The sequence below is a fragment of the Trichomycterus rosablanca genome, chromosome 2 (genome assembly GCF_030014385.1).
Source record: "Trichomycterus rosablanca isolate fTriRos1 chromosome 2, fTriRos1.hap1, whole genome shotgun sequence".
Taxonomy (NCBI): domain Eukaryota; kingdom Metazoa; phylum Chordata; class Actinopteri; order Siluriformes; family Trichomycteridae; genus Trichomycterus; species Trichomycterus rosablanca.
This window is the reverse complement of record NC_085989.1, coordinates 15,806,535-15,822,521: the sequence shown is the minus strand read 5'-3', so window position 1 is coordinate 15,822,521 and position 15,987 is coordinate 15,806,535. Positions and strand designations below refer to the sequence as shown.

General features: G+C 39.6%; 1 protein-coding gene across 1 annotated transcript in view; it reads left to right on the top strand.

The window, feature by feature from the left end:
* Positions 1-4,264: 4,264 nt before the first annotated feature.
* The window catches only part of cpne4b (copine IVb), a 54,657-nt gene continuing 42,934 nt past the window's right edge, over positions 4,265-15,987 (top strand). The window contains exons 1-5 of the mRNA XM_062990228.1: positions 4,265-4,300; positions 7,217-7,288; positions 7,400-7,474; positions 9,194-9,277; positions 10,345-10,434. Of these exons, the coding sequence (XP_062846298.1) occupies positions 4,280-4,300; positions 7,217-7,288; positions 7,400-7,474; positions 9,194-9,277; positions 10,345-10,434 (342 nt within the window). The 5' untranslated portion in view covers positions 4,265-4,279. The remainder of the gene's footprint in view (positions 4,301-7,216; positions 7,289-7,399; positions 7,475-9,193; positions 9,278-10,344; positions 10,435-15,987) is intronic.

Genomic DNA, 15,987 nt, shown 5'->3' with positions numbered 1-15,987 from the left:
AGTCTGGCCATTCATTATTTAATTTGGATTCTATGCAAACTGGGAAGACAATCTAAAAGTCATTATGTTTTATGATTAGGGTCCTACTAAAGTCACGTCAATATGTGCTTTATTTCGCTTACCTCGTTTTTCAAAAATCACAGATTTTATGGATTTGTAAACAAACGTGGCACATTTCATGGCAGTCATTAAATAACACTCATAAATTAAACGATACAATCAGTGAAAGCTACAATATACTGCACAGCCTACCTTAATGGATACGGAAATACTCATCCATGTTTTCACATACACCCCTCTGTGTCTACAGAATCGGTTGACAGTTTTCCAAAGAAAGAAACTGCACATAGACCAATTTTCAGGGGCATAATACTTTACTGGCTTGTTCTTTTGAGTACAGACTACAGAGAGATGTTCACGTGTGTAGAGAAGCACACTTTTTCATTGATTATGGAATTCCCAAGAGAACAAAATGCACTCAATACATAAACACATACATCAAACATTATCGGCGCATTACACCACAGAAAAGTCTGTTACACTAACATAATTATTATAATTTTTTATTTTCTTTATGCATTTTCTCCCTTTTTAGCACGTCCAATTGCCCAATTGCATCATGCCTCCTCTCCACCAATGCCGATCTCTGCTCTGATTGAGGAGATCGAAGCTAACCCACGCCCGACACGTGGGCAGCATGCCTTATGCATCTTATCACCTACGCTTTGATGAGTGCAGTGCAGCTTAGCTGCGTGTACGGAGGGACACACCCTAAGAGCACTCTTTTCTCATCTGAAAAGGCCAATCGTTGTTCATGTGGCCGCTCAGCCTCGGCCGGCATGCAGAGCTGAGATTCGATACGATGTATTTGAGATCCCAGCTCTGGTTCCAGCGTGTGTTTTTACCGCTGCGCCACCTAAGCGGCTACACTAACGTAATTATGATGCCATACAATGCTGATGATTGCTAGGACTGCCACAAGTTGCGTCTCATGTTTTATACAGTATGCGATTGAAAAATTTTAAGTTTCTAAACACAAGCTTTACATTTAGAATTTCATAGCAAATTGCATATTTGGTAGGTAGGGCCTTATTTATAATGTAATAAAACTAACCTGTCACTTGTTTAATACCAGCTTCCTTTTTTCAATTAGAGTTCAAGAGAGGCTTTATTGTCATTTTAGCTATATACAAGTACATATTGAAACGAAACAACATTCCTCCAGGACGTTTCTAATCTAAAAAAGTATGTGATATAGTGGAAGGGGTATAGTGGTGCAGCATATATTGTGGGTGCATAGTAATATGAGTCCTGGGAACCTGGATTCTAACCTATTCTCTGGTCAATGTCTGACATAGTTGTTCCTGTGTGTTTTCTCTGGGTAAAAACATCCAGATGATGAACTGGATGCTAGTGTTTTGCACTAGGCCCGACAGATCCTAAGCCCTGCTTGGATGTATTCCTGCTTTGAGGCCACTGTTTCCATGTCACAGCAGACCCACTGCGACCCGGATAATGAGGTTTAGGTGGATAAAAAAAAATGTATATATATAATTTAAAAAAGTTATGAATGGTCTCTTATATACACTGATCAGCCATAACATTAAAACTGCCTCATTGTTTCTACACTCACTGTCCATTTTATCAGCTCCACTTACCATATAGAAGCACTTTGTAGTTCTACAATTACTGACTGTAGTCCATCTGCTTCTCTACATACTTTTTTTTTTTAGCCTGCTTTCACCCTGTTCTTCAATGGTCAGGACCCCCACAGGACCACTACAGAGCAGGTACTATTTGGGTGTTGGATTGCTCATCTATAGCTGCTGTTTGAGTTGGTCATCTTCTAGACCTTCATCAGTGGTCACAGGACGCTGCCCACGGGACGCTGTTGGCTGGATATATTTTTGGTTGGTGGACTATTCTCAGTCCAGCAGTGACAGTGAGGTGTTTAAAAACTCCAGCAGCGATGCTGTGTCTGATCCACTCATACCAGCACAACACACACTAACACACAACCACCATGTCATTGTCACTGCAGTGCTGAGAATGATCCTGCACCCAAATAATACCTACTCTGTAGTGGTCCTGGGAGAGTCCTGACCATTGAAGAGCAGCATAAAAGAGGGGTAACAAAGCATGCAAAGAAACAAATGGACTACAGTCAGTAATTGTAGAACTATAAAGTGCTTCTATACGGTGTATAAGCTTACAGTGTGAATATTAGCGAGTCAGTATGTGTGCATGTGTGTGCCTGATTTCAGATACAGAGGCTGAACGCTAAGTGAAATGAAACCAATAAAAAAGGAAGCCTTCTCACGTAACAGAAAAGCTTTTCTTTCACCTCTGCTATAATGTGCCTTTTGAACATTCTCTAATAACATTCAGACTAGACAGGCCCCTAGAGATTAGAGTAAAGAAGTGGGTGTTAAAGAGTTTCAGGGTTTATATCTTCATATCAGTGTGGGTTATCTTTAGGGACTCTCTAAAGAAACTTATTTAGGCTGCTCAACTTTTTGCATCTTTAATTGTGTAGTGAATATACAACCCCAAATCAGAAAAAGTTGGGACAGCATGGTAAATGCAAATAATAAAAAACACACAGAGTTTCTTACATTCACTTTGACTTTTATTTGATTGCAGACAGGATGAACCTGAGATATTTCATGTTTTATCTGCTCAACTTCATTTCATTAATAAATGAATTAATAAATTTCATTTATTAATAAACATCCATTCCTGCATTTCAGGCCTGCAACACTTTCCAAAAAAAGTTGGGACAGTAAAGCATTTACCACTTTGTAATGTTGCCATTCCTTTTCACCACACTTAAAAGACGTTTTGGCACCGAGGAGACCAAGTGATTTAGTGTTTCAGCTTTTATTTTGTCCCATTCTTCGCATTTTTCCTTTCTAACTTCTCCACACATTCTCTGTTGGGGACAGGTCAGGACTGCAGACAGGCCAGTCCAGTACCCTCTTCTTTCGCAGCCATGCCTTTTTAATGTGTGCAGCATGTGGTTTTGCATTGTCTTGTTGAAAAATGCATGAACGTCCCTGGAAAAGATGACGTCTTGAAGGCAGCATATGTTGCTCAAAGATTTTAATGTACTTTTCTGCATTAATGCTGCCATCACAGAAGTGTAAATGACCTTTGCCAAGGGCACTGACACAACCTCATACCATGACAGACCCTGGCTTTTGGACTTGTTGCTGATAACAGTCTGATAACGTCTTTGGTCTGGAGCACACACCGTCCATTTTTGCCATGAAAAGGTGTAAAATCCCGAAATGCTGATTGATTTAACCACAATACACATTTTCACTGTATGATGGTCCATCCTAGATGCCTCCGAGCCCAGAGAAGTCAACGTTGCTACTGGACATGGTTAACATAAGGCTTCTTTTTTTGCACAGTAAAGTTTTAAGTGGCATTTGTGCGTGTAACTCTGTATAGTAGTGTTGTTATTCCTGTTTGGAATCACATCATTATTTATTTTTTCACCTCATTACTAGCCCTAAATTGCCCCAGTCCCAATTTTTTTTTGGAATGTGTTGCAGGCCTGAAATGCAGGAATGGAGGGATATTAACAAATGAAATGAATTTGACCAGACAAAACATGAAATATCTCAGGTTCAAACTGTCTGCAATCAAATAAAAGTCAAAGTAAATGTAAGGAACACTGTGTTTTTATTTTATTTGCATTTTCCGTACTGTCCCAACTTTTTCTGATTCGGAGTTTTTTCAAATGGATATAATTTTTTTGGGTATTTTTTACCCATTAATCAAAACTTAATCACCAAAGTTCTAGATTTTAGGGCTTGTTTTCAATTTAATTTTTAATAAATCTTTGACTCTACAAACACTTTTCACTTTGTCATTATGAGTGGTTACGTGTAGATTGGTATAGTGCCCTATGATGGATTGACATATTATTGCCCTGCACCCAGTGTTTCTAGGCAGTGCAGAACAGAATAAATAAATGAATGTATTACCTTTATCTTTGCGATGTAGTGTGACTGAGACTGTTCTCTTCAGTTAAACTTGGTGTGTCAGTATTGCTAGTGAGTTAACTGCAGATGAGAGTAGTGCTATAATCAACCATTTGTTTATTTTTCAGGTGGACCGGACAGAGGTTATTCGCAGCAGCATTAGCCCTGTGTTCTCCAAGGTATTTACAGTGGACTATTACTTTGAGGAGGTCCAGCGTCTGCGCTTTGAACTGCACGACATCAGCAGCAACCACAATGGACTCAAAGAAACTGATTTTCTGGGAGCCATGGAGTGCACACTTGGACAGGTTGGACTAATTTGTAAAGCTAGAGGGCTCTGAAGTGTATACACTATATTGCCAAAAGTATTCACTCACCCATCCAAATAGTTAAATTCAGGTGTTCCAATCACTTCCATGGCCACAGGTGTATAAAACCAAGCACCTCAGCATGCAGACTGCTTCTACAAACATTTGTGAAAGACTCTCAGGAGCTCAGTGAAGTCCAGTCGTGAAATTTCCTCGCTACTAAATATTCCACAGTCGACTGTAAGTGCCATTATAACAAAGTGGAAGCGATTGGGAACGACAGCAACTCGGCCACGAAGTGGTAGCCATGTAAAATGACAGAGCGGGTTCAGCGGATGCTGAGGGGCATAGTGCACAGAGGTCACCAACTTTCTGCAGAGTCAATCACTACAGACCTCCAAATTTCATGTGGCCTTCAGCTTAGCTCAAGAACAGTGCGTAGAGAGCTTCATGGAATGGGTTTCCATGGCTGAGCAGCTGCATCCAAGCCTTACATCACCAAGCGCAATGCAAAGCGTCAGATGCAGTGGTGTAAAGCACAACGCCACTGGACTCTAAAGCAGTGGAGACGTGTTCTCTGGAGTGACGAATCACACTTCTCCATCTGGCAATCGGATGGACGAGTCTGGGTTTGGCGGTTGCCAGGAGAACGGTACTTGTCTGACGTGCCAAGTGTAAAGTTTGGTGGAGGGGGGATTATGGTGTGGGGTTGTTTTTCAGGAGTTGGGCTCGGCCCCTTAGTTCCAGTGAAAGGAACTCTTAATGCTTCAGTATACCAAGAGATTTTGGACAATTTTATGCTCCCAACTTTGTGGGAACAGTTTGGGGATGGCCCCTTCCTGTTCCAACATGACTGCGCACCAGTGCACAAAGCAAGGTCCATAAAGACATGGGGAAGCGAGTTTGGTGTCCTGACCTCAACCCGATAGAACACCTTTGGGATGAATTAGACCTTCTTGTCCAACATCAGTGTCTGACCTCACAAATGCGCTTCTGGAACAATGGTCAAGAATTCCCATAAACACACTCCTAAACCTTGTGGAAAGCCTTCCCAGAAGAGTTGAAGCTGTTATAGCTGCAAAGGGTGGGCCGACATCATATTAAACCCTATGGATTAAGAATGGGACGTCACTCAAGTTCATATGCGTGTGAAGGCAGACGAGCGAATACTTTTGGCAATATAGTGTAGATAGTTTAGTTTAAATAACAATTCAAATAAAAACGACCATGTCAAGACCATGACCTTCCATTCCTTTATTTATTTAGGGTTGGTGATCATGGTTGGCCCATACAGAAATGCTTGAATTTACTGTTTGTAAGGAGTTTGGCAAGCTGTGTTCTTGTCCACATGGGGTATATTCAGCTTAGGATTTTTTTCCAAATAAAAGAAAAAAGAATAACAAAAGAGCAGTTTGCTTTGAACCAAATAAACAGAGACAAGTCAGAGTAAAAGTAAAGTCCAAATTCAAAGCCCAAAGCTCCTCGATACGTGAGCAGTAGCCGACTGCATTTTTTCACCTGCACCAGCCGAGTTTACATGCGAATCAGCCCTATGTACGGAGAGCCACACCCTGATCAGCATTTGTCCTCTACTCTGTGCAGAAGCAATCAATCAGCCACCAGAGGTTGTAATTGCATTAGTTATGCGGTCCCTTTCCGGCTCCCTAACCCTGTATGAACAACAGCCAATCGTTGTTCATATAGCCGCCCAGCCCAGCCGGATGGCAGAGCTGAGATTCGATACGATGTATTCAAAATCCCAGCTCTGGTGTGCTAGCGTATTTTACCGCTGCACCACCTGAGCGGCTTTAAATTGAGTTTTAACTAAAAGCTGTCTGTTGGCCGAGATTGGTTGAAAAGACCTGCATGAAGAATCTAACAAACCAGAAGGCAGCCGTCTGTACACCTTATTTTTGACTTTTTTTATTATTATAATTATTTATGCATTTTCTCCCTTTTTCTCCTGATTTAGTGTAGTCAATTTGTTTTCTGTGGATCCCTATTTTCATTCGAGAAGGGTATATTTGCTGCTCATGTGTCCTCCGACGTGCTTCTGCACAGACGCCTCTATCAGCTAACCGGGGTCCTTACACAGCATTTGAAGACCTCACCCACATAGTTCGGTCATTTCCCCAACCCAGCAGACATGTTGGCCAATTTGTGTCTGCTGTAGTCACTGCCAGAGTTGTGCCGAGACTTCAGAATCTCGACGCTGGTGTGCTAGCGGAATATCCCGTTGCGCCACCTGGGCTGGTTTTGGCTTTTATGAGAATTTGTCAGATACAACTGGACTAAAGACTTTGGACTAATAGCTATGTTACCGGCCTGGTTTTGCGCCAACAGACACCAGTGGCTGTGTCTGAATGGGGGAGGGCTGCATAATTTGTCCACTGCAACAGCAACTCTTTGTATCTGGAAGAGGCACTGGCATCCCTGATAAAGTGCACCTCCTTGTTTATACCGCCACATGAGTTCTTTAGAGTTATGTTTTTACCCTGCATAATACAGATGCATTAATATCACGTGGCTCGGTGGGTAGCACGGTCTCCTCACAGCAAGAAGATCATGGGTTCAATTCCCAAGTTGGGCAATCTGGGTCCTTTTTGTGTGGGTTTCCTCTGGGAGCTTTGGTTTCCTCCCACAGTCCAAAGACATGCAGCCAGGTTAATTGGAAATACAGAATTGTCCTGGGTGTTAGTGTGTATCAGTGTTTGTGTAAGAAAGAGAATGGGTTTGCTCTGTGATGGACAGGCGACCTGTCCAGGATGTTACCCATCTTTCGCCCAGTGAATGGCATTCACCACAATCCTGGCCAGGATAAAGTGGTGGTAAAACAGACAGTAAATGAATGGATGAACATTTAAATGTGACTCTTGTCTTGAATTCCATTTTTCAGCTTTCTTTTTTTCTGAACAGATTGTGTCTCAGAGAAAACTATCAAAACCTTTACTGAAACAGGGCAACTCAGCAGGCAAGTCGTCTATAACGGTAAGAGCAAAGCAAACAATTACATTCTTCTATACAGTACACACATGATAAGTCAGCCACACCTTGGGAGCTAGTTTTATAACAATCTGCTGCTTCTCTCTGATGGTACAGCTGACAGCGGAGGAATTATCAGGCAATGATGACTATGTGGAGCTTGCCTTCAGTGCCAAGAAGCTTGACGACAAGGTATAAAAACTTCAGAACTTTAATAACTGATTGCAGATTTGATCCTTATCTATTTCTGTTGCCTGGACTCACACTGGTTTTCTCCAGGGGGTTCAGTGACCTCCTACATCCCAATAATATACAACTCCAAATCAGAAAAAGTTGGGACAGCATGGAAAATGCAAATAATAAAAAAACAGAGTTTCTTACATTTACTTTTATTTCATTGCACACAGGATGAACCTGAGATATTTCATGTTTTGTCTCGTCAACTTCATTTCATTTATTAATAAACATCCATTCCTGCATTTCAGGTCTGCAACACATTCCAAAAAAAGTTGGGAGAGTAAAGCATTTACCACTTTGTAATGTTGCCATTTCTTTTCACCACACGTCTTAAGATGTGCAACAGTACGGGGTCGTCGTTGTTGCAATTTTTGTTTCAAAATTCTCCACACATTCTCTATTGGGGACAGATCAGGACTGCAGGCAGGCCAGTCCAGTACGTAAAAAAATGCATGGACGTCACTGGAAAAGATGACGTCTTGAAGGCAGAATATGTTGCTCCGCGATCTCAATGCCAAGGGCACTGACATAGCCCCATACCATGACAGACCCTGGCTTTTGGACTTGTTGCTGATGTGTGGATGTTTTTTTGTCTTTGGTCCGGAGCACAGCGTCCATTTTTTCCAAAACAGACCTGGATGCTGATTAATCTGACCACAGTACACGTTTCCACTGTGTGATGATCCATCCTAGATGCCTCCGAGCCCAGAAAAGTCGACGCCACTTCTGAACCTGGTTAACATAAGGCTTCTTTTTTGCACAGTAAAGTTTTAAGTGGCATTTGTGCATGTAACTCTGTATTGTAATGCTTGACAAAGGTTTGCCAAAGTAATCCCTCACCCATGTGGTTATATCAGCTATTGTTGAGTGGCGGTTCTTGATGCAGTGCCGTCTGAGGGATTGAAAATCACGGGCGTTTAGCTTTAGCTTACACACTTGGCCTTTATGCACTGAAATTCCTCCCGACTCCTTGAATCGTTTAATGATATTAAGCAACGTAGAGGGAGAAATATGCCTCTACAGGTATTTTAACAAATGAAATGAAGTTGAGCAGACAAAACATGAAATATCTTGGGTTCAAACTGTCTGCAATCAAATGAAAGTCAAAGTAAATGTAAGGAACACTGCATTTTGATTTTATTTACATTTTCCATACTGTCCCAACTTTTTCTGATTTGGGGTTGTACCATTAGGTGAACTGGCTACTCCTTAATACCTTTAGGTGTGAATCGGTCAGTATATGGCAAAAAAGTACAAGTACTGACCATAAGCTTCTTAAATGTTTACACCTAAAACCATGGCCCATAAAAAAAATTGACCGCTAAAGTGGTTCTGTGAAAATGTGTGTCCATTCAATCGAAAAAAAAAAAAGCATTTTTGAGTTCAGGAACTGATGCTGGACAAGATTGACCAGCATACTATCAGTGTTCCAATTTATCCCAAATGTGTTTAATGGGATTGAGTTAGGGGTTATGTGCAAGCAATGCAGTTGCTCCACACCTAACTCTTCAAGCTTTACCCGGCAATCTCTGCAGCAGATGATTTTCACTGCAGAAAATGAGTAAAAATAGAGAACGCTTTTAACTCTTTACTTTTCTGTTCTTTTGGACTGAAGATTATGCAATTTATATCATACAACAGTTGACATTATACTTCTCATTATCTCTTTTTTAGGATTTTTTTAGCAAATCAGATCCATTTCTGGAAATCTTCAGAGTCAATGATGATGGTACTGGATCTCTTGTGCACAGAACTGAGGTATGTTTCACAAGAAGTACAAAAACACAGCTTTTAACCAAAACAAGGGTTTTTCAAAAAGTTTCCACACTTTTTTAAACTATTTGAGAATTTCAAAAACAAATGACATCACTTTTCTACACAGTCACCTTCCGATGCATTTTTCTAGCATTGTACCAACTTTTTAATGCCATCAGCAAAAAATTTTTTTGGTTGAGTGCGTAGGCACCGATGCACCGCTGCTTTCACATCATCATCAGGGCGTAGCCTAGCGGTTAAGGTACTGGACTAGTAATTAGAAGGTCGCTGGTTCAAGCCTCGCCACTGCCAGGTTGCCACTGTTGGGCCCTTAAGCAAGGCCCTTAACCCTCAATTGCTCAGACTGTATACTGTAACTGTAATGTAAGTCGCTTTGGATAAAAGGCATCTGCTAAATGCCAAAAATGTAAATCATCACATGAAAATCTTCTTCCCCTTAGAGCTTCTGGGAGTGGTCCAAAAAGGTGGAAATCAGATGGCGCTAAATCCGGACTATAAGCTCTCGGACACGACCAATTACTACTAGGAATGTAACGATACACTCTACCCACGATGCGATGCGATTCGATTCGATTCGATGATACTGGGTTCACGATACAATTTTTCCCCGATTTTTAAACTGAAAATAAAGACAAATGATGACAGTTTCCTTTTTGTCTATAAAACTGTATTTGTGCTTATCTTTTATTCATCTAAATAATCTTTTATTTCTGACGTAGGTACAAACTATGCAAAACAATTTTGAATTACGCCCAATTTGGCTGAAAAACCCTGAATCTGGCAAGCAGGCGTATAGCGCCAGTGACGTAAATCAGGCGAGGTGTATAGAGCCAGTGCCCTCTGCTGTTTAAATCGTCATGTCAAATTGATTTGAATCATGGAATTTTTAAATCGGTTATTAACTGTCTTGTGGTGTATCGTTAATCCCTAATTACTACTCCTCCCGCCCTCACCATTTCCAACGGAAATATAAAAGTGCAGAAACTTTTTGAAGATCCCTCATATAAATGGCAGTCATGTAATTAATGTTGCCAATATTGTGTTTACAGACAATCATGAACAATTTAAACCCTGTGTGGAAATCGTTTAAAGTGTCACTAAACACTCTTTGTAGTGGCGATCAAGAGCGAGAGCTAAAGGTAAGTGTAACCCCTCCCTAACGGCACCTAATAAAATTAGGGGGCGTACATCTCAATAAATATTTTAATGTCTGCAGTGTAAATGTTGTCAATTCTTAAATGGACTAACCAATACAAACACTATGTGTTCAAAAACCTAGTGAGCTGCCTTGCTGTCTTACTGCCTACACAGGCAGCTGCCTCAGTAGAGAGGATTCTAATAAGTCATTGACTTATAAGGTGCTACTCAGACAGCGATTCCATCGGGTTTCGCTTATGAAGCTAACACAGTTAGCATCTTGCCATTCAAACCAATGGGATGGGGTGGCACAGCATGCTAGCATGTCAACTAACATCTCCCTTTGTGTACCAAAAATGGTTAAATCCACTGACAAGCCCGAATTTGCAAATAAATACACTTGTGCAAGTTTATACAAGTTAAAAATCAATAATAAAATAATACGTTTGAAAATAACTCCGTTCGTTTCTCCGCACCGTCAGTCATGTTTTTTTTTATTTTTCTGTGAGAGAAAAGCTGCCGCACTGAATGCTGGGATTGCCTTGATCAATAAGGATGCTTTCGATGCTCACTCGTTCTTGAGTCAAAATAACATTGAAATCTTAAGATGCCTCACTAGACAGCATATTAAGGCATCTAGGATTTCGAACAGCCTCCTTCTCGGGAGCGCACGTAGGATGACGCAAAATGCTGTCTATGTAGAGAGCTCCCTAGCTTTTCTAACACACCCTATAGCAGGGGTGGGCAATTAAATTTTCCAAGGGGCCACATAAGAAACTGGGACTGTTGTGGAGGGCCGGACCAATGAGGTGAACTTAATTATACTCTATATTCATTTTATCTTTTTATAAAAAGCAGTAAATTGTACCGTCCTGATAATCTGTTACTGTTTAGTGTTACAATTAGAAAATGAGAAGTAGACAGAGTAAAAACGTCAACAATATTTCACTATTTAATCAACTAATTTCTCAAAAACAAATGTGAACAAAATGTGCAGGTTTTTAAACTTTACACAAAGTTCTTTTGCTAGTTTGTTTGGAGTCTAATTACATCATTTGCTGTTTTTCAGTCCTTTGTAATTGTTGGATATTCTTTTTAAAATCACAAAGCTGATCTTAACTGCTTCAGTTCTGGATGTGTTAAACTTAATAAAAAGTCCTTGTTGCTTTTGCAGTTTAGTTAACGAAACTTTAGATGTGACGCTCTGCATTGTTCATGTTATTGTATTTCTCTGTTTAGTACCATAACAGCAATTTAAAGTCTAAATTGTGATCCTTAAACAGCTTAAACAGTAAATAAATACTTCAGAAGTTCATGTCTTGTTAAAAACGCAACCGTCTCCATCAATCACACTCGCCGACACATTACAGTGAAGCTGGATACACTCGCACACACAAAAATCGAAACTTGCGGAAATTTAAAGACATAGCGCTCCCGTCAAAAACAATCCTGTTGTATTGCATGTATGATGTACATTTATGTACGTCTGATTTTTAATTACCACGCACCTCATGCGGGCTGGTTTGGGATGTCTCGTGGGCCGTACAATGCCCAGGTCTGCCCTATAGCATGGTGCCTCCAAAAATGTCCAAATACTTGATCAGTATTTAATGAAAGAAAATAAATGCATCAGTAATATTGACCTTTGAATAACTCAACAAAACTCAAGTGTTTATAAAAACTTAATACTGGAACTGTTTATTTTGTAAACATAGTAGAAAAAACATAGAATAAACTAAGCTTCTCAATACCTTTTTTTTTTAAATGCTGTCAATAGTAAATGAAAACTCAATTATTAAACAAAACAGTATCTCAAGAAATTGTAGACCTGAAAATAAAAGCAAATGCACAAATGTCCTTCAAAAGCTGTTTATCAAATAACCCAAAATGACCCTTAAAATTGTCTTAGGGTTGTGTTAGTACCAAGCGCTTGTAATCAATAAACGTTAGGGCTCATTTCGTTGGTGCACTTGTAACCGGTCCACTTTACAATGAGGAGGAACCGGTCACGCTACCTCTGCGTTGTGTTGAGTGTTTTTTTTTTTTTAAAGAAGAAGACCCATGGACCACTGCTGCCGGTACCAGACATATATTTATTGATCAGGCAAGGTGAATCTGGATGCATACAAGAAAAAGAAAACCAGTGAGAACCCACGTATACCTCATGTCCACCTGAATTAGCCTCTCTCTTCAGCCCGACTGAACATTAATAATTGTTTAAAAGTCCATATAACAAATCAAATTCACATACAATATTTCAGTAATAAAAACCCAAATAAAATAATATATATATATATATATATATATATATATATATATATATATATATATATAATAATTACAAAATACAAGGATATAAATGAACATATGCAATATTACTTATATCATTTACTCAATTATATATTAATATTTAACTATTAATATTAATAATCTATCTATATCTAATACCAGCATTTTATGATTTTATATATAACACTTTGTAAAACATAAAACAGAAGTGATAAAAAAAAACATGACATACCTGAATGCATACAAAAAAAAAAAAAACAGTGAGAACCCAAGTCTGCCTCCTGTCCACCTGAATTATCCTCTACCCAAAAAAAGGGGAGGGTTAGCACAGCACGAGGCAGCTGTAGCGTGCTAAAGCTTCTCACTTTTACTTGATAATTTTTACGAAAATACACAACACATATCTTTAACACATCCAGTAAATAAATAACAATAACATCTCGCTTCATATGTAATAACTTTCATAACTGTTTACATGGTATTTAATGGTTTAATTACACTTTTATAACAGAACTAAAGTTCTACCAACCTCTCTTCAGCTGCTCTCCAGTCCGACTGAGGAAAGTTGGCCTATCGCAACTAATTATGTAACGACCCCGCCCCAAGAGGCAATTAAATTGAAATACATCAATAACAAAAAAATATATATAAAATGCATTACATAAATACATTTCTCTATTACAATAATTGAAATAAAAAAATGACAAAGGGTAGAACATGAAGAATAAAAAATAAATACCTGTTACACACTTTAGAAGATCCAAAACGCAGGTGTCAGTGAATCAGAAGATTCAATTGAACCGATACTCACAGGTTCACGAATATCCACAGCAGGAGAGTACTCGCTTATCCACACGATTCGCAAAGCACTCGGTTCACCTGTAGCTGCCGTCCTCTTGTGTCGTCCAAGACAGTTAGCAACTCACTTTCACGTGCTGTCCACATTTAACGATTCACACGTGTCCAAACGATTCACGAAGCTCGAGTTTGTTGTCCTCGGGTTTCCCTTGGTAACGTTACTGAACTCGCGATAAAACGCACACGTGCATCTTTACACATGAACTGTCCAGTGACCAAAAACAATGTTAATGTTTGGGCCAATATACTTTGTATATCAAGTCGCCAAAACACTATTAGGGAGCAATTAAACTCACAGAAAGAAATATTACGTGAGCGAAAATAACAGCTCGGAACTCGCGTCTCTCTAACGTTCTCAGAACACACCGTTCCCTTTTTGCCCGCCCATCCTCAATGCTGATTGGCTAGCAACATGGCAATCACGCATTAAGGTCACCTGAATGGTCAACATTTGTGAAGAGAAACATGAAACCAACAGAAATTGAGTTCTATAACTCAACATGAAAAGAAATAAATATTAGTGCTGGTAAATTCGGTTCATTTTATGGACTCGGGTTAATCTGAGTCACTCAGTAATGTGATCCGGTTCACTTGAGTCAGTTGAGTCACTTGAGTCACTTGTACTGACATTTTGATTGTGATTGATTTACTGCATGAAAATGCATCCAAATATCACTTGTCTTGGGTGCATTTATCTTCTGTAAATAAATCCTTCTCTCTCAATTCTCTTGGCACCTCACAATTTTCTTGTCAGTGACAAGTTGACACTTTTTTCTAAGTGGAATCTTGATCATGGGGGAGAGGGGGGTGGACTCACCTACCAATCAGATGAGTATATAATGGATCAAGGGTTCAAGGGTCAGCAACAAATTGCCATGGGAACTTCACCCATTCGGGCAGACACAGTGGCACCAAAACAAACAGTCAATAAAATACCATGGGGCCTATGATACTCCTTAAGTGGTACAGTACTAAAGTAGCCTGTAAGCATTTGCATTTTAATAATAATATAACTATATTATATTTTGTTGTTGTTTTGCTTACAAGAAAATATGCTGCATTACTAATCTATACCACTACTACTGATAATAATAATAGCATGTGCATAAAATCAGCCACTTAACGAACACCACTGTGTTTAACCACTTGTTCCTTAATTTCCTTCGGGATTAAAAAAGTATCTATCTATCGATCGATCGATCTTATTACTTAGATTCACGGACTGGAGTTAAGTCGGTTCAAATCATCCGAGTCAGTGGTGTTTTCAGTGAGTCTGCTCACTGAGCTTGTGTACTTAGCAGCAGCCAGTCAGAGGACTCATAGGATCCAGGTTAATTGAGATTTCGGACTTGTGATTCCTGATTCAGTACAAAGATTCGAATCATTAACCCGGGTGATTCAGGAACCGCCCAGCTCTAATAAATATATACATGGCATATTTTAAGGGGTCCTACATAAGACTGTTCTTTCTATTCACTGTTTTTGATATAGAGTTAAGGTCAAAAGTTTACACACAGTTTTTGTACTTTCTCTCCCAGAGTTGTCATAGCCTTTCCACTTCCAAGCTTTCTGTTGAGTACTGAGTACTTAAGTTGTTGTGTAGTCAAAGTTAACCCCTTAACACACACACACACACACACACACACACACACACACACATGAATTTTGATTATGATTTTTTTTCTATATTTTTGTTTGAAATATGTGTTTCTTAAATTTACTTAAATTATTTTTCATTGCAGACAGTATAAACCCAATACATTTTATATTTTGTCTGGTCAACTTCATTTCATTTGTTAATTTACATCCATTCCTGCATTTCAGTCCTGCAACACATTCCAAAAAAGTTGGGACGGTAACGCATTTACTACTTTGTAATGTTGCCATTCCTTCTCACAACACTCACAAAAAGACATTTTGGCACAGAGGATATCAAGTGATGAAGTGTTATTTTGTGATACACCGATCAGCCATAACATTAAAACCACCTCCTTGTTTCTACACTCACTGTCCATTTTATCAGCTCCACTTACCATATAGCAGCGCTTTGTAGTTTTATAATTACTGACTGTAGTCCATCTATTTCTCTACATACTTTAGCCTGCTTTCACCCTGTTCTTCAGTGGTCAGGACCCCCACATGACCACTACAGAGCAGGTATTATTTGGGTGGTGGATCACTCTCAGCACTGCAGTGACACTGACATGGTGGTGGTGTGTTAGTGTGTGTTGTGCTGGTAGAGTGGATCAGACACAGCAGCGCTGAGGGAGTTTTTAAACACCTCACTGTCACTGCTAGACTGAGAATAGTCGACCAACCAAAAATATCCAGCCAACAGCGCCCCGTAGGCAGCGTCTTGTGACCACTGGTGAAGGTCTAGAAGATGACCAACTCAAACAGCAGCAATA